General features: G+C 51.8%; 3 protein-coding genes across 5 annotated transcripts; 2 read left to right on the forward strand and 1 right to left on the reverse strand.

Annotated features, from left to right (window-relative positions):
• Window positions 1-45: 45 nt before the first annotated feature.
• On the forward strand, window positions 46-5,197 carry PROK1 (prokineticin 1). 2 transcript variants are annotated; one of them, XM_015884981.3, is made up of 3 exons: window positions 46-2,451; window positions 3,376-3,501; window positions 4,238-5,197. In XM_015884981.3, the coding sequence occupies exons 1-3, from the start codon at window positions 2,380-2,382 to the stop codon at window positions 4,355-4,357; spliced, it is 318 nt and encodes a 105-aa protein (XP_015740467.2). In that variant the 5' UTR covers window positions 46-2,379; the 3' UTR covers window positions 4,358-5,197. The 2 variants fall into 2 exon arrangements, with proteins under 2 accessions (XP_015740467.2, XP_085383470.1); XM_085527344.1 differs by lacking the exon at window positions 46-2,451 and adding an exon at window positions 2,490-3,059.
• A 1,135-nt stretch (window positions 5,198-6,332) lies between these two features.
• LOC107324766 (embryonic pepsinogen) lies at window positions 6,333-9,385 on the forward strand. Its single transcript, XM_015885096.2, has 9 exons — window positions 6,333-6,500; window positions 6,582-6,744; window positions 6,979-7,096; window positions 7,527-7,645; window positions 7,751-7,950; window positions 8,243-8,356; window positions 8,608-8,752; window positions 8,964-9,062; window positions 9,229-9,385. The coding sequence occupies exons 1-9, from the start codon at window positions 6,445-6,447 to the stop codon at window positions 9,364-9,366; spliced, it is 1,152 nt and encodes a 383-aa protein (XP_015740582.2). The 5' UTR covers window positions 6,333-6,444; the 3' UTR covers window positions 9,367-9,385.
• Window positions 9,386-11,316: 1,931 nt separating this feature from the next.
• Window positions 11,317-24,426, reverse strand: KCNA10 (potassium voltage-gated channel subfamily A member 10). 2 transcript variants are annotated; one of them, XM_085527345.1, is made up of 2 exons: window positions 20,956-24,426; window positions 11,317-13,183 (listed from the first exon to the last, which is right to left on the reverse strand). In XM_085527345.1, exon 2 carries the CDS (start codon window positions 13,107-13,109, stop codon window positions 11,559-11,561), a length of 1,551 nt encoding a protein of 516 aa, XP_085383471.1. In that variant the 5' UTR covers window positions 13,110-13,183; window positions 20,956-24,426; the 3' UTR covers window positions 11,317-11,558. The 2 variants fall into 2 exon arrangements, with proteins under 2 accessions (XP_085383471.1, XP_015740581.2); XM_015885095.3 differs by lacking the exon at window positions 20,956-24,426 and adding an exon at window positions 18,819-18,901.
• Between the last annotated feature and the right edge of the window lie 1,417 nt (window positions 24,427-25,843).

Here is a 25,843-nt window from a genome sequence, read left to right on the forward strand (position 1 = left end):
AGCAGCACCGGTATGTTCCCATTGGGCAACCACTGGGCAACCATTGGTCAACTAGTAGTCAACCACTAGTCAACTGCTGGTCAACCATTGGTCAAACACGGGTCAACTGCTGGTCAGCCATTGGTCAACCATTAGCCAACCACTGGTCAACTGCTGGTCAACCATTGGTCAACTAGTAGTCAATCACTAGTCAACTGCTGGTCAACCATTGGTCAACCATTAGCCAACCACTGGTCAACTGCTGGTCAACCATTGGTCAACCAGTAGTCAACCACTGGTCAACCATTGGTCAACCACTGATCAACTGCTGGTCAACCACTGGTCAACTATTAGTCAATCATTGGTCAACTACTAGTCAACCACTGGCCAACCATTAGTCAATCACTAGTCAACCACCAGTCAACCGCTGGTCAACCATTGGTCAACCGCTGTCAACCACTGGTCAACTGCTGGGCAACCATTGATCAACCACTGGTCAACCACTAGTCAACTGCTGTTCAACCATTGGTCAACCATTAGCCAACCACTGGTCAACTGCTGGTCAACCATTGGTCAACTAGTAGTCAGCCACTAGTCAACTGCTGGTCAACCATTAGCCAAACACTGGTCAACCATTGGTTAACCATTAGTCAACCACTGGTCAATGAGGACCTACAGGTACCACTAAGTCCAACTCCCTCCACCCAACCCCTATGGTTTTGGGTGCCCCTGCCCTGTGGAGCTGTGCCATGCCCACCTCCCTCTGGTGCTCAGCCTTTTCCTAACACCCATCCTGTCCATCCCAACACAGCTCCATACCTTTCTTTATGCCCTGTATTTGTCCCCAAAGAGCTGTAAGGGCCCCACACCCACTCCCACAGAGGACGTGGGGCTGTAGTGTTGTATCACAGCCATTCGTGCCCTGCTTTCAGTGTGCAGGAGGTGATGGATGGCAGAGCCATCAGAGCCTGAGACTGATGGCTGAAACGCATCCAGCTCAGCCCTGGCAATGGATCTCATCATGTCAGCTTGGAAAATTAAAATGTTATTGATGGGGGAAGTGAAATGCAGTGGTGATTTTTCTTAGTTTTATTTCTCTTTTAATTTTTTTCCCCTTCTTGATTGAGTTAGAATCGTCACCACTCACTCCAATCCCATTGCATCCCCCTCCATGCTGGATATCCTGCCTGTCCCAGAGCTCCATTTTGGGTTATTTTCACCCTCCTTTGAGGGGGGGAACACAGGAATAAGATACAGCTGTGCCCTATTAAGGTTGAATCCCCCCCATACATTCACACACAGGGACCCCAGAATCCCAGCTGATGGCCCATTCCCTGCAGTGAGGCTTTAGGACGGAGGAATTTCTGAGGACTGGGAGAAATTAATTCAAGACCAGGTGGAGACTTCAGCAAAGCAGGAGAACAGCTGCCACTTCAAAGGGGACGCTGGCCTTTGGAGGGGGAAATAGCTGGGCTATTTTTAGGCAATTAACTAGATAATTTAACATGGGATTGATGCTGTGCAAGAGAAATTCTGCTGTCAGAGACAGCAGGGAGCAAAGCTGTTCTGCTGTTTGGCAGCCTGGATGTTACAGGGATGGTGCCTTGAAGTCCAGGGTTGGAGAGATTCCATTCAGTGGGTCAATATCAGGAATACTCCTTCAATAGAGACTTACTCCCAGCCCTTGTGTAAAGGAGCATTGCCACCTCCTGGGCACACATGGCTCTGGGCAATGGGAACCCAGGCTGGGCCATGGGAGCACAGGACAAGCACCAGCCACAGCTGTGTATTTCTATGGATTCATGAAGCTTTCTCCATGCAGAGCTCTGTCCCTCACACCCTCCCACAATGTATAAATAAAAGCAGATGCTGATGGTTCATCCTCTCCTGTTTTTAAGCTCTAGCAATCCCTGCTCTTGTTTCCATGTGATTCCAACAGACGCTCCAGATTCAATCAGACCCATAGAGGAGGGGGACACACTCAGGATATCCCACTATCCTATGAAGCACCAATTGAGGCATTTACACACTATGTACCATCCACGACGGCCCTTTATATCTATCTCCTTTTAGCTCCAGAACTGCTAATTCTCAATCTGATCCTCAGCTACACCTGTCAGGGATAAATATGCACCAGCCCAAGAAATCCAGCTGTGTTAGCTGAGCTGAGAAATAACCCTGGGATATGGATGGGGGCGGGATGGCTGCTCTGTGAGTATTCCACCCCCCCCCTTCCTCGCTGGGAAAAGAATATTTCTTTCCTACTATTAACGATGCAGGTCTCATCTGCTTGCTCTGATTGGGAGGGAAAAAACAACCCAATAACCCACCCAGGCTGGAGGGGAGGGCAGGGGGGTATATAGGGCCGGGGTGCAGGTGGTGCAGGCAGACAACAGCACCATGCGACGGCTGCTGCAGACCCTCTGCCTGCTGCTGCTGCTGCCCTCCCACCATGGAGCTGTGATCACAGGGGTAAGTGCAGCCTCAGCACTTCAGCACTCAGCATTTGGGGTCATTTTATGGCTGGTTTTATTTGGAGATAAGGCACCAATGGTGCTCAGCATCCCTGTGGGTCAGTATCCTTATCCTTGTGCTGCTTCTCTTGCTCTCTGAAGTGTGATGCATGGGTTTGATCTGTGTTGGGTTTTGCTGTGTTCTGCTTTGTCTGTTCAAAGTGGGGGCTGAATTTGCTGCCCTGAGCTCAGCGTGCTTTGAACTTGCCCTACAGTCTCCCACCCTGCACCGTGCAAAGTCACGTTTGGTGTGAACCCAGCCTCTCCCACCCTCCCTGTTTGCACTAAGACAAACATGAGGTGCTTGAACTCCTTTCACTGTTTGCTTTGGGTCATTTTCTGCTTGGTTTTGCAATGTGTTGGTGCTGTTCCCTATCAATCCTGTTCCTTCCTCCCGTGTCCCTCTGAGCACACGTGAGTGTGAAGTCATCCCACTGGAGTGCAGCTCCTGTTTCTCCTCTAAGCATTGGACTCAGTATGCAGGGAAATGGGGGCTTAGGAACTTTTCCAGCTGGAGGAAAAGAGAGTTTGATGGGGAGCATGATCCCGAATTGGGCTGGAAGGAGGGTAAGGGCAGCCAAGCTGTGGCCTGTCATTGGTTTTTAGCATCATTTGGGGGCTAAGAGGGTGCTCAGGAAGAACTGGGTTGCTTTGGGGGTTTGAGCTGCAAGCTTCTCCCCTGTGCATCGCTCCTTTACTCCAAGCATGTTGGATCTTCATGCTGCAGACCACCCTATATCCAGGCTGTGCTGCAAACCTCCCATCCCACATCCAAATGGATGAGCTCTGAGCATCCCTCACCTCCTTTGGCTGCTCCCCCTGACCTAGGGGGGGTGACCAGGACCCTGGGGGTGGGCAGGCTGACCCTATTGCCTTTCCCCAGGCCTGTGAGCGGGACCCGCAGTGCGGCAGCGGGACGTGCTGTGCTGTCAGCCTCTGGCTGCGGGGTCTGAGGATGTGCACCCCTCTGGGGCAGGAGGGGGATGAGTGCCACCCCTTCAGCCACAAGGTACCGGGTGGGGGGGTCCTGTGGGTGGGGGGTCCAAGCACTGGGTGGGAAAATGCACTGAGCTGGGAGGGTGAGGGGGTGGGACAGGATTGGGATGAGGCTCTGGGCATCACTATGGGGGTCTTCAGGGATGCACGGTGCAGTGCTGTTATCCCATGGGATGTTTTCTGCCTGTCCCCACCACCCTAAAGCCACAAGGTGCCTTGGGAGCAGGGGCTGAGCAGCCCGACACATTCATTCTAAAGCAAACTGCTCCGAATTGATTTGTAAACGCCCTGCCAAGCAGGGAGACGCCTCGCTAATACCGCAGAGCCGCCTGAACGCTGCTCTCTCCATCCGACCTGAAGCCCTGACGTGTTCGGATTATCCCGAGCTGCCATCTCTCTTCCATCTGCAGACACATGGCCCCCGGGGGGCTCCGTCTCTGTGCCCACAGATCGATCGTGAGCGGTGGGAACAAAGATTTAATGATCCCATTCCTTCATTTTCTGAGGGGGGAACAAAAGCTGAGGGATCAGAAATTCATTTCAGGCCTATTCCCATCAAACAGCTGAGAAGCAGCAGAGAGAAATTCCCAGGGCTTTGGTCCTGGCTGGTTATTTCTACCTGGCACAGGGTCAGGGTTGGGTTTAGGTTTGGCTTAGGTTTAGGGCTCAGTCTCAGTTGTGTTTAGGATTTGGGTTAGGGTTAAGGTTGGGTTGGGGTCTCTCCATTCTCTCTCCCATTCTTTCTGCAGATCCCATTCCTGGGGAAGCGCCAGCATCACACCTGCCCCTGTTTGCCCAACTTCAGCTGCTCCAGGTTCCTCGATGGTCGCTACCGCTGCTCCCTCAACTTCAAGAACTTTGACTTTTAGGTGATGGAGCCGTGAGTGTCAGCCCAGCCTGCAGCCCCCAGCACCCATTTCTCCCCCCTCCCTCCCCCAGGCAACCCTACAAGTGCTTTTCCAAGGTAGACAGCGTTGCTACAAGCCATGTGTATGGGGAAACTGAGGCACGGTCAAGTGAAGCTGCTCTGGCACATTGCTTAGCAAAGAGCAGATGGAGGACAGCAAATCTCTTTGGCCTCCAAAAACCCTTTCATGGAGCATAGCCTGCATGCAATGGATGCTGTCAGCCAGATTTCACCTCCATCCTTTCATTTGGGAGGAGTGAACTTTCTCATCCGGCCTTCAATTGAAAGAAACAGCTATCAATTAGCTTGAGTAATTAATTAAGGGTTGACTTTTCCCTGATGTTCAAGCTCTGGTGCAAAGCATCTTGCAGTGCCATGTGTTTATCAAGGGGGGGGAGTGGATCTGCCTGCTGCCCAGTGTAGGGCTATGGGACACAGGGAGAAGTTTTCCACATCAGCCTCTATATCTGCTGGTCAAATGTGAGAGGGCAATGCATCCCTTGACATCCCTTAAAGCAGTGGCAGTGCTTGAAGGCAAAGCTGGCTGTGGGGCATGGAAGTGCTCGGGGTCTGTGTGTTTCCCCCCCACATCCCTTCCCTTTTTGGTGCATTTTTATGGGGTTTGGTGCTATTGTAGTAGTTGTTTCTGTTTCTAAGGATGCCCATTGGAGGTCTGTGGCAGATGCTGTGTTAATAGAGAATGTGAAATAAACAAGATTGGGAGAAAGCTTCCCCAACCTTTCTGTCTCAACCAGTGTATTTTGGGTGAAAATAAAACATTGCAATGCCTGGGTTGATTTTATTCAGCTGTGTGTTGTTTGTTTGGTTTTAATAATATGCATCAAAATAAAACCTCATCTCTATGAGCTGCTTGGTTAACAAACCGACCAACCCCACATATCATCTTGGTTTGGAGGGGATCAGATATAAGGAGAAAGTCCTTTATACTTGGAGGATGGGGATGGGGATGGGAAGGTGGGAACGGGACCTTCCTTGTGTCCTGGTGGGTCTGATCAGATGGGAATGGGCTTTCCTAGAGGGGTTCATCCAACCCAGCCCATCCCCACCTCTGTCCAAATCAATGGATCAATTCCAGCTTGCTCCCATTATGCAGGTGAAGAAATCAACATGAATCCCTGCTTTACCTAATGACGAGAGCAGGGCCCATTGCAGGAAGCTGCCCACCTTGCAGTGGAGGGACATGTAGCATCACTTCAATGCTAAGAAATCCCTTGTAATAAGGGACTCAAAAGACAGAGACAAAAGGGGTCTGTCAGCTTTGCTCCACTATCATCAGAGGAACCCAACCCCTACTGTGATGCCAGCAGCTGCCTCTGGCTTTTGGGGCATGGGGGAGGCTCAAACAGGAGCTGATAGGGGGCTCCTTGCATCCCCCAGCCCAAGCCAAGCTCCCCAGTGAAAAGGGCAAGCTGATGCCTTTAGCAATTAGCAACACTGCTGATAGCAAGGTGCTCATTAAGGTGTTTAATCTTGGGTTAATGGCCCCCGTATCGCTGGGCACACAGCACACAGAGAGGGGTCGGCATGCTGAGGGGGTCACCTTTCCTGCGGGCTGTTTGTATCCCACTTCACTAATTGGTTTTGCAGATAACAGAAGGCCGGGACGTGCAGGCAGCCCTCACACCCATGTCCCCACACTGACGGGCCCCCTTCCCCATTCCAACCCCAGACAGACCCTCTGTAGTTGGGGGAGCACAAAGCTGGGGTCCCACTGCTGTGTGTGTTTCAGATTCCCACCTGGAAAATGACTGCAAAATGTGGTGCCCGCAGGGTGGTGGGGATGAAGGATTTGGGGTGTTAAAGGATGGGGGCAGAGCAGGAGCACCTTTCTGTCCCCACACCCCCGGTGACGTGTGGATGCTGGGTGTTGTTTGCCATGTGTGCCAGCACCTGGGTGTCACCGGGGGTACCTTGGCTGGGTGCCCACCAGGTGGGGACGGCTCCGTGGTTGCCCTTGGCCCCACAGGTGGGGGGCACTGAGGCTATTTAAGCCACGGGGCACTTCTTGCAACCCTCATCTCTGACGCAATGCGATCCCTGGTGCTCCTGTGCGTGGTCCTTGCTCTCTCCGATGGCATCACCAGGTGAGTCCCTGCAGCACTGCACTGATACCAGCACTGCTGCAAGCATCCAGCTCCTGACTCACCCTGTTTTCCTTTCTCCAGGCTGCCCTTGGAAAGGGGGAAGAAGCTGAGAGAGATCCTCCGGGAGAAGGGCTTGTTGCACCGCTTCCTCCAGCATCACCGCTACGACATCAGCACCAAATTCCCTCATGCTTTTCCTGATGTGCTCACCGTGGTCTCCGAGCCCCTACTGAACACCCTGGATGTGAGTTCTGGCTTTGACCCACGGTATTTCAGTCTAGGGTTGGTTTGTGCCATGCCCATCCCTATGACTATGCCATGCATGGACCAAATCCTGAGGGTTTTCCCCCCAAAGTTGATATCTTTTACTTCTTCCCATGCAGCTGCTCTGCTGCAAGCAGTCTGTTCCCATGCATGCATAGAAGGCTGCTAGCTTGGGGTTTTATGCCCTAAAAGCATCTCTTGTCTTGCCCCATAGATGGAATACTATGGGACCATCTCCATTGGCACCCCACCTCAGGACTTCACTGTGGTCTTTGACACCGGCTCCTCCAATCTCTGGGTTCCCTCTGTCTCCTGCACCAGCCCAGCTTGCCGTAAGTAACAGTGGACAGGGGTCCCTATTTTGGCAGGGCAACACATCCTGGGCTTGTAGCTGCAGGATCAAGCCCAGATTTTGGGGTGACACTGCTCAGGGATCAGAGGGCAGCACAGTGAGCAGAGCCCATTGGTATTGTGTCCTGTTGGAGCTGCTCATCATGCTTCTAAGTGTTCTACTCCATGGGGTTGTGTGTGCTGCCCCAGTTTCCCTATCTACCCCAAAGCAGTGCTGGGTTATCCTGCGGATCCCTGGCATTAAGATGCTGTAGGGATGTACAGCAAATGTTCACAGCTAAATTGTTCCTGCAGCAGGGTAATAAATGGCAGTTCTAAACAGCAATTCTGCAGGGTTCCTCCTCCCACGCTATCCTTATGGCTCAGCCTTGCTGAAATATCCTCTTTTTTGGTTTCCCACTTACCTTCTAGAAAGCCATCAGATGTTTAACCCATCGCAGTCCTCCACCTACAAAAGCATGGGGCAGAACCTGTCCATTCACTATGGCACTGGTGACATGGAGGGCATCGTGGGCTGCGACACCGTCACTGTAAGTGTCACAGTGGCATCTCAGTGGCTTCTTCTATGCCTTCTCCACTCAATATCCACCTGTATTGCTATATCCCAGAGCTAACAGTGTTGTCCCCATCCCTAGGTTGCATCCCTAATGGACACCAACCAGCTCTTTGGCTTGAGTACCTCTGAGCCTGGCCAATTCTTTGTCTATGTCAAATTTGATGGGATCTTGGGCTTGGGCTACCCAAGTTTAGCTGCTGATGGAATCACTCCAGTCTTTGATAACATGGTGAATGAGAGTTTGCTGCAGCAGAACCTCTTCTCGGTCTATCTATCCCGGTAAGATGCCTCAGTCCTGAGGGCTGGGGGAGGTAGCAAATGGGTTTGGTTCAGATCAATGCACTTGCTGGTCACCCCAGCTCCTGCACTGCCACTGATGCTATCTGGCTGTTGTCTGTGTGTCGTGATGGGTAGGAACAGGGGAGCACATTGGTGTCACGCCTTGTTGGTGCACAGCAATGAGAATGTGACTGTGGTGTTCTGATCCATGGCACTCACAGCCCCTTGTTCTAAGGTAACAGCTCTGAAGATACACTACCAAACTGGTGTTTTTCCTTTATGTATCATCCAGTGAGACAATGGGGAGCATGGTCATCTTTGGGGGCATCGATGAGTCCTATTTCACTGGCCCCATCAACTGGATCCCTGTCTCTTACCAAGGTTACTGGCAGATCTCTATGGACAGGTAATGAAATGATTGCTGATTTATGTTCACTTCTAACCAGTGTTTCTTAAGAGACCCATGAACATCACAGGCTTTCTGCTGGCACTAACACAGTGCAGAAGGCCAAAAGACCAAACCCCACAGCACTTTGGGGTTGCATCTCTTCCACTGGTTCTTCTCTTGCACTAAACCCGTTCCCTTGGGACTGTGTTTGAAAGCATCACTAGGATGCGAGGTGAGTTTCTTGCCTGTTCTTCCTTCCCTCCTGCCAGCATCATCGTGAACAAGCAGGAGATTGCGTGCAGCAGTGGCTGCCAAGCCATCATTGACACAGGCACATCCCTTGTGGCCGGGCCGGCTTTAGATATTGGTGACATCCAAAGTGCAGTTGGGGCCAATCAGAATTCATATGGAGAGGTAAGAGTGTCCATGTCCTCCTCTGCTAGTGCTGCATGCAGCCTGGCACACGCCTGCTTCCACACACAGACATACCATATCTGTAGCAAACCACCCCCAGCTGCCCCAACAGAGACCTCTACAGGTCTCTCTCAGTCTCTAGTTCACACCAACCAAATCAAATCCCTTCCCTTTTTACCCCATTAATGCCTCTTTCCTCTGCCCTCTGCAGTACAGTGTGAACTGCAGCCACATCGTTGCCATGCCTGACGTTGTCTTTGTCATCGATGGCATTCAGTATCCTGTGCCTGCTTTGGCTTACACTGAGCAGGTAAGGAGGAACCATGGTACCAAAGCCAGTCTCCATGTCCTTTTATTTTCTCCAGTGTCTCTCATGGCTTTGGCTTCTCCATCAGAGATGGTCACAAGCCTCCAAAGCAACCCAATAAAAGCTTCTAACCCATGTTTTCCCTATTTGCCTTCTGTCTCAAATATAGAATGACCAAGGAACCTGCATGAGCAGCTTCCAGAACAGCTCTGCAGACCTCTGGATATTGGGTGATGTCTTCATCAGAGTGTACTACAGCATCTTCGACCGGGCCAACAACCGTGTTGGACTGGCCAAGGCTATTTAGATCTACTGAGATGACAGCACTCAACCAGACCATGGCTGTGTTTTCTAAGGTGTCCTTGCTTGCATGCAAATAAAATGTTGATGATGTAGAGTTGGTGGCTGCACGTTTATTGGTGATAAAAGGGCAGGAATTGGGGAGGAGCTGTTGTACAATTGCTGCTTCATGGTGGTGGCAGAACATTGATGCAACAGAACAAGACTGGGGCTGCAGGGAGCTGAGGTTTGTAGGAAGCCAAAGCTGGTTTTGTACTGGGGTCGTGTCAAATGAGCAATACTGGAAAACCTCAGTTTCCATCCAGGGAAGTTGAATTCCCCATCCCAATCCCACAGACTGCAGATCCCCATTGCAATGCTTCTGCACGCAGCTGTGCATGTATAGAGAGGAAGCCTTGCTTCCATTTCCATAGCTTAGAGCACTCCGTTGCCCCTTGGCTCTACCATTGTTATGAGCTCGATGCAGCAGGAACTACAGCTGCAGGGATCAGCAGCCCTGGTGGGACCAAGACCCCAGAGACCACGAATGAGAGTGGGGAGCACAAACTGGGACTGCTGTCATACTTCTATGCCTAAGAAATGTCTGTCCTGGAGTGCCACCTCGTGGCTCTGGAGCCAAAACTGTATTTCAGTGCACAGGGAAATAACCAGTGCCAAAAGGATGCTCCAAGGCTTGCTTGGATGTTCTGGATTGAAGGAAGAGGGAGATGGTTCTACCTGAAAAACATGACAACCCTTCCTATCAGCATTGAAAGCTCAACTCTTTCTGCTATTAAGTAAGAAATAAATGAGGTTAAAACTGCCTGAAAGGAGCTGGGGGTGCCTCAAAGTGCTGCTCTCCAGATGTGCCCAGCTGTGCCTTCTACAGATACCCAGTGTGATAAAGATCTGGTTGTAGGACGTCCACCCCTCCAAGCAGGGGAGCAGAATCTGGATAGGTTGGTGCAGAATCTCTGCTAGGGGGAAAATCCCAGCACGCCCCAACTCATGTTTTACATCAGCCTGGGAATGAGAACAAACAAAGAAATAATCTTCCAGCACTCCTTTATGAATGAAGCTGCAAACCAGAGATGCTGGCACGTTGCATAATGATCAACACCGACCCTTTAGGAGATGAGACATTGAGTAGAACAGATGTGGGATACAAAAGCGGATGTGTAGACACTGCATGAAAAGCTGTGATTTTAATGTAGGCAGAAACATCAAAAAAAAAAGCCAAGTGAAGCAGAGAAGTTGGAACAAAAATGTTTTTGTCGGAAGAAAACCTGCTGGCAATAGAGAGCGCAGCAAAACGATCTGTTTCTGTTTCTCCCTTCAAAAATGCCCATGGAAATTCGCATGTTTTCAAAAACCAGAAGTGCCTTTTACAATGCAGAGCCAAGCTGTCAGGAAATGTCAGCCCTCATTACTCTGTGCTCCATTTGCAGCAACTTAAGTGACAATAAAAGCTACAAGGTCACAGAGATTGGTCCCCAAGGGCATTTGCGCACCAGATAAACCACAAGTTGAACATTTGTTTGCATTCAAAGTCCCCCCTGCCCTTCTCAGAGCTCAGCTGGTCCACCAGAACCCCCATGGGCACTGAGCCACAACCCTTCCTTGGTGGCTGTACCATTGGGGTCAGTCCTCACCCCTCTCCCTCTTTAAATCCCTGCACCCACTGGCTCGGTCCCATCCATCATTGTCCACCCTTCTGTGCCACCAGCACAGATCAGGGAAGCCAATCTGCAGAGGAAGCATGGGCAATGGGCTGAGAAGAGCAGGGAGATGGGACCAGCCCTGTGAAGCTGGGTGGCACCAGGCAAAGCTTTTCTTGCAGTTTTCCCCTCTTTGCCTTTCAAGTAAATGGGGAAAAATCTCCATGCATGGGGGCGCCGCGCTCTGATGCTGCGGTCAGGAAAGCTGAATGCCAAACAGATGAGCATCAAGTAATAAAAAGCAGACCGATGAGCAGGGAAGAGAGATAAGAAAGATGGTGTTTATTTGAACAGCCACGGAAAAGAGATTGAAAAATGTCTAGAAAAACAAAAACAAAAAAAAAAAAAAAAAACAAAAGAAAAAAAAAAAGCAGCAGCACATTTGGTTTAAAATAATAATAATAAAAAAAACAACAACAACAAAACACAGCTTGCAGATGTTGCATGCCTTACCCAGCCCACCCCACCCAACAGCGCTCAGCTTTGCCATGGAAAACAAGCATCACTTTTTGGCCTTGTCTCGAGGGTAACCCCCATTGGTCTTATTGAGAGACTCCATGCTGTCGTTGCCCGTCACCACGCTGTTGAGTATCCTCTCCACCTCCCCGGGTAGAATTTGCTTCTCTTCATTCTCTGTCTCCCTGTGGTAGAAATAGTTGAAGTTCGAGACGATGACGGGGACGGGCAGCGCGATGGTCAGCACTCCTGCAATAGCACACAGAGTGCCCACAATCTTCCCACCCAAGGTGGTGGGACACATATCACCATAGCCAACGGTTGTCATTGTGACCACGGCCCACCAGAAGCCATCAGGGATGCTGGAGAAATGGGACTGCGGCTCATCCACTTCTGCAAAATAGACGGCGCTGGAGAAGAGGATGACGCCGATGAAGAGGAAGAAGATGAGCAAACCCAGCTCCCGCATGCTGGCCTTGAGGGTCTGCCCCAGGATCTGCAGCCCCTTGGAGTGCCGGGACAGCTTGAAGATCCGGAAGACCCGCACCAAGCGGATGATCCGTAGGATGGCCAAGGACATGTTCTGCTGCCCGTTGAGTTCACTCTGCTGGATCAGCTCAGTGGTGAGTGTCACGAAGTAGGGGATGATGGACACGATGTCAATGATGTTCATGATGTTCTTGAAGAACTCGGTCTTGCTGGGGCAAACAATGAATCGGACGAACAGCTCAAAGGAGAACCAGATGATGCAGGCAGTCTCTATGACGAAGAAAGGGTCTGTGAAGGTGCTGTGGGCCAGCAAGGTGTCCGTCGTATTCCTAGAAAGCTCCTGGGGGGACTTATACTCCCTTTCCTCTCTGAACTCTGGCAAGGTCTCCATGCAGAAGATGATGATGGAGATGACAATGACCAGGACGGAGACCAAAGCTACACCTCTGGCTGCACTGGAGCTTTCAGGGTACTCAAAGAGCAGCCAGAATTGCCTATGAAAGTCGTTGGTTGGTAAGAGGGTCTCAGGGTCCTTGATAAACCCTTCATCCTCCCTGAACTGGTCCATGGCTTCGTCACCCAGCTCATAGAAGGTGATTTCATCAGCAAAGACATCAATGGGGACGTTGGCCGGACGCCGGATTTTCCCACCGGATTGGTAATAGTACAGGATCCCATCAAAGCTGGGCCTGTTCCTATCGAAGAAATATTCATTCCTCATGGAGTCAAAGTAACGCATCCTCTTCTCTGGGTCCCCAAGCAAGGTCTCTGGGAACTGGTTGAGGGTCTTGAGCCGTGTCTCAAACCTCAGCCCAGCAATGTTGATGATAACTCGCTGGTCCCCCTCCTCCATCCCCACCCGCTCCCCCACCAGGTGCTCGCTGAACTCAGCAGAGAACCTGGAGAAAATGGTCTCATTGTTGGCGTTTTCACTGTTGATGAGGATCCTCCAGTTGGAGAGGAGGTTGGCGCAGCTGGGATGGCCTTTCCGTGACTGGCTGGCGGGGCTGAGGTCGTTTGAATAACAGGGATCCTCCACGATCTGATCAGCGTTGTCAAAACTGACTAGTGCCACCTCCATCTCCTTCCAACTGGACACGTCCATCATACACTAATCAGATTAGCAGCATAAATCCCCGGGTCGAATGCCGGCAGCTTGCTTCTTTCCCACGCTATGAGAATCTGCAAGCAAACAGACAGGGGAGACAGATGAATCGTGGCTCGCTTTGCTTGACCAAAGAGAATGAAACAAACCTGAGGTCAGAGAACTCTGTGTATCTTAACACAGCCCTTAATTTCATCAGCATTGCACTTCCAGAGTATTTTTCAGCTCTGGATCCTGTGGGCCCTGTTTGCACAGATTAGCTGTCATCACTAAACCTCTCCATTTCTACATAGGGGGTCAGAAGCAGATGGGGGAGGATTCAGGTGTCCCACCCAGGCTTTGCCCACCCATCCCAAGCTTTGTTTGCTACAGCCTTGCTCCAACTGGGAGCGATGCTGGTCAAACTGGAGGTGCTGGGCAGCTGGGTCACCTGGCACATGGTAAGCACTTCCCAAAGCAGAGGCCAGGAGAGGTTCTGAGGAGTGCTGCCCATGAGGAAAAGAAAGCATCTATCAGCCCTAGAGAACCCCTCTGACCTGCATGAAAAGGGGCATGAAGTGGGGACTCCTTGTATTGATCCAGAACTTGGGGTGGACGGTGAACCCATTTGAAGTTAACAGAGAGAAATCCTGGGAACATTTACACCCAAAATGCATTTATCCTGTCCACCCCCTCATTTATTTCTCCCTCTTTTTCCCCCTCCATCTCTCTCCCCTCCAAATGTGTTTTCTAGACATAAGGACACGCGGTGCTGCTCCATTCTCCACGTGCTCACTAATCGCCAAGGGCACGGTGGCTTTCTTACCCAGCAAAGTTCAGCAGGAGGGACTGAAAAACTCAAATGCCCTCAATTGCCAGGAATAGCAGTGCAATCCAGGCCACATCCGCATGGGGACCAGTCCTGTACTGGGGCTGCGAGCACACAGAGGTGCCTGCCTCATTGAACCTGAGCCACTGGGGCTCCAAACTGTTCCCCACACTTCCTTTGGGACAGGACTCATCTATGCAAGCTGGAACAAGCTGGAAACCCAAATCTGCTTCAGGAGGAGATGTTGGCATTCTGGTTAGCTACAAACCTTCCCTATGAGCATTGCACGTTCAAAAGCAGAACTTCATACGGGAGCCAGTGTTGTCCATATCTCTCTGCTTGAATGAAAAACACAGCAGGGCTGTTTGTAGGTACCTCCCTGAAGATTTGGTTCTGTACCCATTGTCTCACATAGAGACACTAAGAGGGGAGCATTTGGGGCAATGCAGCTGAAAATAGAGCTAGGAGAAGCAGCAGCGTGTTTCAGACTTGCTGCAAAGATAAGCAGCCCCAGAACTGAGTCCTCAAGCCTCCACAATGGAGTTGGCTGGGAGGAAGGGTGATGAGAGCAACCCAGCCTGAATAAGGTTCATTTAGAGGGAGAAAAAGGCACAAAAAAGACAGATAAGGAGAGCTGACCCCACACTCATGGCACCTCATCCCTGCTGCAGCCCAGGAGGGAACCCATGCCCTGGAGCCTCACTCAGCACCAAAGCAACCTTATGGCAGCTGAAGCTGATGGTGAAATTGCATCTGAAGTCGGCACCATGAGATGATCTGGGTTTTAAAAGGCATTAAGGGTGCTTAACAGTGTGCAAGAAAACTCCCAAGCCTTTGCTTCTTCAGCCTGAGACTTGGATGAGGCTGTGAGACCTCACGATCTGGCTTTGCCATGGAGCCCCTGTGCAGATCAAGCTGAGCCCTGCATCATCCTTCAGGACAAAACCGAGGCAAAGAGCAGGAAGTTGAATGGCACTTTTTAGCTCCTTTCCACACCTTTTAGCTCCATTTGCAGCCACTGGGGACCTGGCGACAAGCAGTGCAGGGCTGTGACCCTCCTCTCAGTGCCTTCAGACCCCCAAAGCATTCTGTCATCTGCCTGTCCCCACACCCAGAGATCAGTGTCCCATCTGTCCCAGACCCCAGAACTCCTCTTCCTTCTCATTTTATATTCAGACCAAATTAACGGCGCTTCCCAAAGGCACAAAGCAATCTCTCCAAGAAAGAACAGAGCCACACGCTTTGCAGCACGCCCTCCAGGCTCCAACTAGAAAGTCGCCTCGTTTTTTCCTCTTAAATCACCTAACATCTGCTTCTCAGAATCTGATTAACTAATACGCTTCATCCAAAATCCCTGGCTGGGAATGGGGAAAAAAGAAAACACAACAAGGCAGAGAAACTGCAAAAGACAAAGGTCATTTGAGAGAGAGCTCTTGTGTTTTCCCCATCAAATCCCTATGGCAAACCAGGAAATGGGGTGTGTGGTGTCCAACAGCCCCTCTGCAACCACACACCAGCATTCCACAAACAAGTCCCCCAGCTCTGCTCCCATCCCCACTCAAACCTCACGCACGTGGACAAGTGACAGCATCCCCCATAGAGAAGCAGAGGTGTTGAACTGCCTCCCCCCATCCCCTCCCCATCACCCCCCCTACCCCAGCGCTCCATGAGACATGCAGTGATTTCTCCCATAGCCCCCCCATGCCATCACCTACAACTTACCCACGCGGGGCATGGAGGTGCCAACTCTCTCTGCATCTGGAAGGAGAGCTGTTAAACACACATAGGGATGTGTAGAAGGGGAAAAAAAAAGAAAAGGAGAAAAAAAACCAACCACTCCAGCCATACCCTTGAAAGGTCCCGTTGGGATAAAGCAGGCAATGTCATTTAGAAGTCTCTCCTCTATTTGGTTCACTGTATAATTGGCAGCCCAGCACGCCAGGGATGGGCTTTGGCAGCATCCGATGTGGTTTGGAGCCTCGGCCCCACCGTTGCCCCGGGGAAAGGCACCTGCTCTGCCCTACAAAGCACCGGGGGTCCATGGGGAAGGGGAACAGGGGGCACTCAGCCCCCCACCTCCTTCCCCCAGCCGCTCGCTGGGGGGAGGGACGGTCCCTTCTGGCGGATGCCACCTTTAATCCCCAATAATGCTCCGGATGGTCCAGGTCTGCTCGGTGACGTGGTGAGATCTGAGCTGGTGCCCAGGAGGGAGGCGGAGAGGGGGACAGGAACCCGAGCACCGCTGGCACCAGGAGAGAGATTTAGAGCAGGTGGTCGGGCTTGTTTAGCATTAATATATACTAACAGCATTAAAAAGAAGAGAAGGGGTAAAGCCTGAGGGCTGGAGCATCCCCATGCGCCCACCTACCTCTTGCCTGCAGTCATGGATGCAGTGGGCTCCTTTTCAGGAGGGGATGGCAGCAGTGCCACCGCCACGTGGGACACCACTGACCCCCCCAATGTGACAAGGAGCAGCCAGCACAGCCCCATACAGCACTGACAGGGACAACGCAGAGAGGGGACAAGCAGTGCCATCAGATTGTCACCCCGAGCAATGAGGGAAGGAACGGCCCCGTGGGATGTCACCGTGAGTCACCAAAGGAACTGAGATTTCCCTTCTCCCCTTCTGACCCCACCACATCCTTGCCTGGTGCCCCACCTCCACACCAGTGAGCCCACATCCTCCTCCTCCTCCCCAGACAGCTATTCCTGCCCTCATGCCACAGCCTCAGCTCCTGCACAGCACCGCTCCCTTGTTCCTATGGGACACTGTCACCTCCATTTCCCCCGTTCCAGCCCCCTGCTCTGTCCTCAGAGCTATTTTCCACCCACGATGTTAATAAGCACATTAAAACACGGCGTCCCATAGGGGATCTCAGAACCCACGGGTTGAAGCATTTTCAGCTCAGGTCTGGCCACCCACACCTACAGCCAACAATGGAAATGGGCCACAGCATCTCCCAGACTTCAAGGTTGGTCTATCACACTCCACCATCCCCTTCTGTACCCCCAGAGACGCTCCGCACTGGGGATGTATCAGCAGAAAGGAGTTAAAGCAATCTATGCTCAGTTGATGGGACATGGGACGTGTCAAGATCTCCCTACCCCCATCCAGGTGCCCCATCCTCCTCCCACGCTTCCATCCCACTAATCCCACCAGCAGCAGCTCCCGGCATCTGCTGGGATTTATCCCGAGGACAACGTTGCTCCCGAGGGCGTCCTGCAGCCAGGGCAGGCATCCAGAGAGCACAGCTGCAGAGCTCTGCACACACAGCTCTGCTGCAGGAGGGCAGCATGGACCTGCAGGGGGACTTTGCTGGACTGTTCCCAGCTGTCGAACAAGGCGATGCTTGCACAGCTCTACAAGCTGCCGTGCTCTGCTCTGCACCAGCCAGACCCGAGCTCCAGCTCACAGATCAAATTAGCGCAGTAATTAGTCCCTGCTAGTTTTCTCTCATTTTTAGCAGAACTAATTAGCTGGGGTGCAGCGCTAATTGCAAAGCTGCGTGGCTCCTGGGCTGGGCTGACTCTGCGGCACATTCAGGACATATTGGGGTGACTTTTCCATATACCTCAGCATTGGGTGATGTGCCCCTAAATCAGCAAAGCCCCACAATCAGAAGCATCCCCAGCACTGAGGCTAATGAACCAATTAAAGGAGCTACAGAACCCCCCTGGTACCAGTGGGCCTAAAGTCCTGCCTGTGACACCCACATGTACAGAGAAACCTTTGCTTTTAAAAGGAGAGGTTAGGGTACAACCTAGGATGTACACACACACATATAGGGTATATATACGGGATATATATATATATAAACCAGATTAACAGAAGACCCAGAACGTACAGTCCACACCATGAGACAGATGAAACCTTACTGATACCCAGCCCAAATTAATCAGCTACGGATTAACCGGGTCAGGAAGCAATTTAATAACGGGTAGGGCTGAGCACAGCCATCCCTGCACGGAGGGAACCGAGTGCTCCCCATCACAGGTGCTCATTCAAAGCTGCTGCAAAGCCACTCGGGCAGCAGGAAAAGACAGATGGGGTGAAATGAGCTCTGCGGAGAGGCAGGCTGCAATCACCTGGGTCTGATCCAAGCCCTCCCCACCTTCCCCACACCCAGCACGGGAGTTTTAAGCCTGATTCAGAAAAAGAAAAAAAAGAGGGTTTAAATGGGTGTTTAGCAAGCGGCACGGCACGGCGCCTTGTGGCGGTGCTGAATGGGCTGTTGGAGGTAACGCGATCGAGGAGAGTCGATGGTGAATCGATGGGGGAAGTTTCCCCATCTGTTTCAAAGGGCTGCAGGGATGGGCAAGCTTGGGGGGCAGCACTGCGACCTCCTCCTGGGGACGAGCAGCATCCTCACCCCACTGCCATCAGCACTAACCCTTCTGGGAGGCTGCGGCCGAAGCCAAAAGTGGATGGATGGTATAAATGGAAAGCAATAGGAAGCCACTAAGTGGGTCACGCTGATACCTGCATCGATCCCGAGCTTTGCAGCAGTGGCAGCAGGAGGAGGAGGGGCAGGGGTTGGGGTCGTTTGGGTTGGCAGCACTGTGTGCTTTGCTGGAGAGCAATGCAGGTGCCCCAGGGTGGTGACCGCAGTCCTAACCAGGGAAGGACATCATAATTTGGACACAGCCAGAACAGAATTAAGGTTTAAAGGGACTGAGATTAAGTCAATGGGACCCTCTGGCTCCTGACACCCCCAGCATCCCACAGCAGCCCTCTGATTCTCCAGCTTTTCTCCAAGGACAAACTCAACTCGGTCACCACCACCCCAAAACCACCCGAAAGGAGCACAGCAAACCCCCCAAACCCAACTAACAACCCATCCTCCTCCCTCCCTCTTCCCCCCTCAGTCTTTTAACCCACTGCAAAGAGGAAGGGAGCAACAAACCCAGCTTCTGCATCATCTTCATCCTGTCCCAGGGTCCTGGTCCTACTGCTTCCTCCTCCTCTCCCAGCTCCTGGCTGTGGGATGCTCGTACCCGTCCTGCACCAGGCAGAAAGGCGATGCCAGTGCCCACGTGAGCCCGGTGGGACTCCTTGCCCTCATTCTCCTTGTACCTGAAATGGGATTTTGCTCCCTCGCTGGGTTCTGCTTACTCCCAGCCTGCCATCTCTGTGGCTGCCAATGCGTGCATGGCCTTTGCTTTCTGAGCAAAGAGAAGCACTAAGAAGAGGAACATGGGGGTGACACCCAAACGTGGCCCTTTCTGCCTCCCATTGCAGAGCTGCTCAGGGGGCTGTTTTGCCAAATACAGCTGGGACAGAGCTGCTTTGACATAGGCTGTATTCATTTAACCCTGCTTGGACCCTCCCATGCTCCCACCACCAGCACAGCACTGGTTTGGCATCCCTCAGCCTTGGGTCCCATTGAGCAGGCACTTCCTCACACACCAAGGAGTTACTGACTACCCCAGTGCATGGAAAAACCCTCCATTATTGGGAACCTGCATTTGCAGGCTCCTAACCTGCTGAAGCTCTGCAAACCAGAGCTGCACCCCATGTGCTTTTCAATTCAATTCTTGTTTTGCCCACTCCCCCATGGATCAGGCAGTGGGGTCACCTTGCCTGTACCCAGACAAAAACAGCCCCAACATGGTACAGAACAGAGCCTGCAGGATGTGGCTCCTGGGTCCATCCCAAGGACTGTCAGCATCACTTATTGCCTTCCATTGCAGGCTTCCAAGCTGCTGCCCCAAACCCCTGCCTGCTTTGCCTGCAGACACAACCACCATTTGGGGGCTTTGGAAAAACAGCCCTGGAAAAATCTCCCTTCAGCTGTAGGGAAAAGGGGATCTCAGATCATAAACAGCCCTTAGGGGCTCCTCTGCCCCCAGCAGCCCTGTGCCAATTCAGAGCTGGCTTTTGCCTCATAGCAGTTTCTCAATCTCCTTCCCACGACCTTTGGAAAGGCAAGCAGCCAAACCCAACACCATGCCCCAACGTGGCCACCAAGCACTGCAGAACTGGGAGCCCATCGCAGTGAAGGCTGAGCTCCATTGCCCACATGGAAGGGGGGAAATCACTCACTGGGACACAGACTGCAGCACAGCTCAGCTGTAAGAGCTGCAGCATTTTGCTTTGATTTCGGGCAGTGTGACATGGGAAGGAGATCAGGTCTTCGGGAGATCTTTGTTGAGCAAACTGAGAAGAACAACAGACACAAAGTGCAGGGAGTCCAATGCAGGGGCTATGTCAGGAGATGCCCAAAGAGGAAAACACCCCTGCAAGCTGGTGTGGTGCTCCATCCTGCCAACCTGAGACCACATCCACCAGAATCAGAAGCACTGTTGACCCAAAATTACACAAATCCTCCCCAAATTCCCTGCATCGTTGAATAAAAACATTTCTAGATGGGATCAAGCCAACAAGAAAACACCCCATTCCTCTCCCTCCTTACTGCAGTGTGAACCTGATGTAAACTGCTCCGCATTTAATCCTCCCTGCCCCTTTTTCAGGTTGAACCAGCTGCCTGGCAGCAATAGAGGCTCAGCCTGCCAGAAACACCAGTGAATTATTTCACCCACTGGTTATGGTTTAACGTGAGCAGACTGCATGCAACTAATATTTCCTCATGTCTTCCGTGCTTCTCTCTGCAATAAAGCAGATTGCAACAGCCAATCATTTCCTAATGGAAGACTTGCAAAGCATTCAAAGCCATTAAAAAGATCACAGCCAAGAGTAACTACTTTATTTAAGTCTTGGAAAAGGAGCAAAGGCTGTAAATGCTGAAAGCACAAAGCGTATCCGCCTGGGCTCAGGCAGGAACCCAAGAGCATCCAGAACTCCTATATCAGCACAACTGGTGCACAGCCATGAGCCAAGCATTGTTTTAACGGGAGATAAACGGGAACCTTGTCAACCAGCTGGTTCCTCCCCATGCTACTGGGGGGTGAAATAACATTAAGAGTGGCTTAATAGAGGTGGAACATCCCACAGGTGTTGGGCTCTGTTGTATTATCGCGGTATCGTTAACTCCGTACCAAACGTTACAAGTGAAATAAAGATAATTAACAGCACTCACTCACCTGTAGCCAGGATCGGGCAGCCAAAATGACAGCTCTTCTTCCAGCAATAGGAGATCCGATGGGTGGCTATGGACGTGTTGGTGTCTGCGCGGCTCTGACACGCAGGTAAGGATTAGAAAGAGTTTGTCTCAGGAAAGACTCAGATTCAGAAACCCTATACCCTGGTGAAACCCTATCTTGCCTTGCTGTCCTTGGCTTTAAAGGAAACATAGGGAAGAAACTCAGCGCTGCAAGCAGAGCTGTGCTGACCGCACTGGCACACCTCTGGGGTGCAAAGAAACCAAAACACTTCTGCAACCAACCCTGAGAGGGGAGCAGCCCTGAGAGGAGAACAGCCATGAGATCAGCAGCCAAAGGACAGCTTCAGGATGTGAGAGCAGAGCTGTCCCCATGGGCACCACACACAGAGCATAAGGGAATCCCCTCACCTCCTCCCATAGGATGCCAGGTGAATATACTGGGGACCAGTTTACCTGTGATACTTCCACATCCCAGGAGGCCCTGGGGGTCATTCAGAGGGGTTCCCAGGAGGTGCTGAGCATCTCTTACTGCAGGAAAGCACTAAAATCAGCCACATGCTCAGCTCTGAGCAGCAGCATCCAGCAGCAGTGGGGAGGAGGTGAGGCAACCCAAGGGCACAGAAGGGTGTTTCCATTAGAAAAAGGCCCACCTTGTTCCCTGAGCCACAAAGACCAAGGATATAGGAGACTTCAGCTGCTCAGAGGGGTCCTTCCAATGCTACTGCATGGTGTCTTGGTCACTACCCTGTAAATACACCTCTAAAGTGCATTTGACTCCCTCAAATACATGGAGTGGGTTGTGCTTGTCTCTCTTCCATCTTGTGAAGAGGAGGATGGGGAGGAAGGCACACACTGGATACCCAGCAGGACAGCCATGAATTTGCTAAGACAAATGGGTCTTCTCCACCTCACCTTGCTGCATTCAGCTGATGTGCTTCTTGTTATCAAGTATTGCCCCCAGAAGGGTGGTGGAAAGTGGAAAGAAGTGGAAGGGAAGGTCCATTGCTCACCCAAGTCATCAGCTTGGCTGCTCCCCTTTCACCATGCAGACCCAAAGACCTCCCTCACCATTTAGGCACCACCCAAAGCAAATCATGCCTGGTGTCCCTAGGAGGCATTCCCACAGGTTATAGTTACAGCACAGTAATGGGGGAATCACATTAATTACTTGCTCAGCTGAATGGCGATAACGAAGGCACGGCGCCGGGTGAGGGACATATCAAGAATCATGTTAGCATGGTAAGTAGCACAGGAACACCCAGAAAGGGTGATGCTCTGCAGAAAGGCCTGAAGTTGTTACAAGAACGTCGGGAGACTTGATACAAAAGGCCAGCTTATTAATAGCTAATAGGCAAATAAATTATGTACCCACTTGGGTGGATTGTGTTTCTCCCTCCTTCCTGCTCTCTGTCATCTCCATCACCACCTTTCTACCTGGTCTCTGTCCCACCTGGTTCTTTCTTCTTTATTTTCATGCTTTATGTGACTCAAGGACTTACTCATCACTGAAAAGCTTCAAAGCTCAATCCAACCTCTCCCAAGGTCTTGACCACCCACCCCTGTCTGGACCAGGACAGGGTACCACCAACCATGCTGATGGTCCCCAGAGCATCAGACTTCCCCAACACCCCAGGGCTGCCCCTGTTCATGGGGACCTGCTGATGCCCTGGATACACCAAGCCTGAAAGAGGAGCTCTGGGCAGCAAAACAAAAGCTTTCTTTGGGCCTGTTTTCAGAATGCAGCCCAGCCTGCTTGCCATCTGCCCAGCACCAGCAGGAGCAGCCTGAGTCCATCCGTGCCTGCAGCCAAGTGCCAGCAGCTCTACACCCTGCACGCTCCAATGGGTCCCTGGCAGGCAGCGAGGCAAGGGCAAGGCTGGGCAGTGGTTCAGGGGAAGAAAAGGAGCATGAACCTTTGTTACAGATCCTAGGCATCCCCAAAACCCCAAACAGGAAGATGGAAAGCTTAGTGCAAATTAGTTAAAGCCAGTTTACTTTGTGTTGCCTGCTTTAAGTTCGCCACATTTCCCTTCTGGTTTGAGTGCAGCATGCTGTTGCCTGTCTGATGCTGCAGCTGCTATCATTCCTCCTCCCTTCTTGAGCTGGGAACTTAAAATCATAGAATTACAGAGCATCACTAGTTGGAATGGACCCACACAGATCAATGAGCTCAACCCCCAGCACCACACAGCATCACCCAACCCCAAACCCTATGGCTCAGAGTGGTGTCAAAACACTCCTTGAGCTCAGGGAGTTCATTGCCATGCCCACTGCTCTCTGGTGAGATAGATAGTCCTATAGAAGAACCTTTCAGTAGTGCAGAGCATCAAGATCCCCCCAGCAACCCACTGTGCTGAGGATCCTGGCCACATCCATAGCAAATTCCATCCCCAAACCACACTGTGATGAGGTGCATCCAAGGCAGAGCTGTGAGCAGAGCACAGTCCCTGTACCAGCTCCTCACCCCCTAGGACAGCATCCCCCAGCACTGAGCCCTCATTCCCCAGTGCTGCCCCTTCTCTAATATTTCCTGATCAGTTTCTCCACCCTCTCCGATCTCAGAGGCCGCGCTATGTTATCCCTCTTCCTGGGCAGCATTTGGCAATCTGATCACCGCCTCCTCCTCACTAATCACCCCGGATCCCACGCTGACCCCGATGATGTTCCACCCTCTGCTTCTTCATTGCCCAATTTGACACTGCTCCACTCACAGCCAAGCTCCTGTTCGCCGCCTGTTACCTTCTCCTTGTGTCTGCGTAACCCCAACTCACGTCACAGCATCTCCCAGCCACCAAAATCTGGCTATTCTGTATCAGTAATGGGAAACTCTCAGCACTGCCTCTGACCTGAACACACATCTCTTCCTCCCTGGGGAGAGCAACATCTCAATGCCTCCCACAAAGAAGACGTGGCAGCATCCATCCCCAGCCCTAAACAACCCCCTACATCTCCTTTCCCCACAAAGGGACCATTGCTGGGCTGTTTTGTGCCAAATCAGCACTTATCAGAGAGCAAGGAAGGCACAGGTCTGCTCCCTGCATCCCACTTCCAACACACAGGCAGCCAACTGGGAGACTGCTGGTGCCATCAGTCAGCTCCCAGCAAGCAGAGAAGGCAGCAAATACTTCCAGCCACCCCACAGTGCTGGAGAAGTGACATTAAAATACACACACACACACATCTATATCTGTTTTGCAAGGGGAAAAAGCAAGGAATTTCAGCTTCATTGAATCGGCAAAGCCCACCTTCAGACCCCAAAAACCAAAGCAGCACAGTGGGTTGGGCATCGGTGGGTCCTTCATTGGAGATCTATACCAGCCTGGCTTGCCCTCTCTGGTTGGGATGGTTTTCAGCTCTTTGTAAGGAAGGATTCACGCAGTGCTGGCACTTTGCATGGCTTTATCTCTCCTTAAAGGGGAATTCGTGCCCGTCCTGGGGTACAGCACAGCTCCTGCTTTAGTGGAAAGCAAAAAGAATCAGCATCTCATATACCCAGAATGAAATCCAACAGTGCCCCTCTGTGGGGGATGGAAATACAGCAGCTGAGCCCAAGACGGCCCGTTTTTGCTTCTCTAAGGGAGAACACATTTTCTCTGCCTGCACATATATAGGGAGGTGAAAGAAAACGCAAACGCATACACCTCCTATAGGTGCATCCATACAGGGAGGCTGCTTGCTATATCTCAACATGCAGCCTGAGGGCTCCCCAGCGTGCCAGGCTTGTTTCCTCCTTATGAATGAGATGCTGAGGATGTGGGCTGAACGCAGAGCTCAGAGCTCCTATTTGTTCACCCCAGTAGCCTCTAAACCTCACATATCTCCTGAGGTATATCGTTAGAAATAGACATCTGATGGCTCTTTGGAGGCTGCTTTCTCACTGCTGCCCCCAAATCCCCTCCTGGCCCTTCTCCATCTTTCCTTCTCCCCCTCCAGCAACAAACTGCTACAAAACAAGCCTGCAAAACTGGCTGGTGTAAAGCAGGACAAGTCCCCCTCCCACCCAAATCAATGCAGCCCCACTCTGCTGCCCTCACCGCAGAGCATCCATAGCTGCAATCACCAGCCTCAGAGCTGGCTCCAAGCTGCTTTCCCTCTGCCCACATCTCTTCTCAAACCTCAGGCAGGTGGAGCTGCTCACCACATTATTGGCCTCATTTCTCTGGTGCCTAAATAACCCACAGCCTGCAAACCGTGTGAAGCCCCTGGTTGGGTTTTGCTGCTGATGAGGAGCAGATGTGCTGGCTAGGCTGAAATCTGGCTGAAAACCTGGGAAATGGGCAGGAATGGGAAGGAAAAAGTGCTGATGTGGAGCACCTGCAGTGCTGGGTGTTCTGTTGGAGCCCAGCTCTGATGCTGGTTGCAGCATCTTCCCTCCCATACCCCCCTACTAAGGGTAAAAGTGAGCAGTGATGGTACCAGAGCAAGGCTGCTTTGCTCCCATCCCTGTGTTCTTCTGTAGGCAGCCAAGGTTGGCAATGGGACCCTGAGGGAGCTGGGCCCCATAAAGCTGCAAGATGTGCTTCCCCTGCACACATCCCAGTTGGCTCCTGGCATAGAGCCTGAGGAGGGGCTGATGTAGGGATGCCAGAGCCTGGCATGGGGGTGTTGGAGCCCATTGAAATCTCACATTTATTTGCAGCTGCCTCCAGTTTGGATGCATGGGCAGGGATGGGCCTCAGTGTAGTGAGAAAGGAAAAATAACAACTGCTGTTCAGGGGCCAGCAATGACTAATTCTCCTCTGGGAGCAAGGAGATAATTATGGGTCTTTCCCAAGGAAGGGATAGCCCTTAATTACAAGGCTGGGTAAGCCTTCGGCGTAACCTGAATTTCTCTCCTCCCATCATCTCCTCATTTCCCCAGCTGTTAA

The sequence above is a fragment of the Coturnix japonica genome, chromosome 38 (assembly GCF_054131305.1).
Source record: "Coturnix japonica strain WE chromosome 38, WE-NBRP24, whole genome shotgun sequence".
In the NCBI taxonomy this organism is placed as follows: domain Eukaryota; kingdom Metazoa; phylum Chordata; class Aves; order Galliformes; family Phasianidae; genus Coturnix; species Coturnix japonica.

Excerpts from the sequence above, each read along its gene's own strand:
- LOC107324766 (XM_015885096.2), top strand. The coding sequence starts at position 6,445 with ATGCGATCCCTGGTGCTCCTGTGCGTGGTCCTTGCTCTCTCCGATGGC. Across the intron at positions 8,753-8,963 it reads ATCAGAATTCATATGGAGAG|TACAGTGTGAACTGCAGCCA; the intron begins GTAAGAGTGTCC and ends TGCCCTCTGCAG. Across the intron at positions 9,063-9,228 it reads CTTTGGCTTACACTGAGCAG|AATGACCAAGGAACCTGCAT; the intron begins GTAAGGAGGAAC and ends TCTCAAATATAG.
- KCNA10 (XM_085527345.1), bottom strand. The coding sequence starts at position 13,109 with ATGATGGACGTGTCCAGTTGGAAGGAGATGGAGGTGGCACTAGTCAGT.
- PROK1 (XM_085527344.1), top strand. The coding sequence starts at position 2,970 with ATGCAGGGAAATGGGGGCTTAGGAACTTTTCCAGCTGGAGGAAAAGAG. Across the intron at positions 3,060-3,375 it reads CGAATTGGGCTGGAAGGAGG|GCCTGTGAGCGGGACCCGCA; the intron begins GTAAGGGCAGCC and ends GCCTTTCCCCAG. Across the intron at positions 3,502-4,237 it reads GCCACCCCTTCAGCCACAAG|ATCCCATTCCTGGGGAAGCG; the intron begins GTACCGGGTGGG and ends TTCTTTCTGCAG.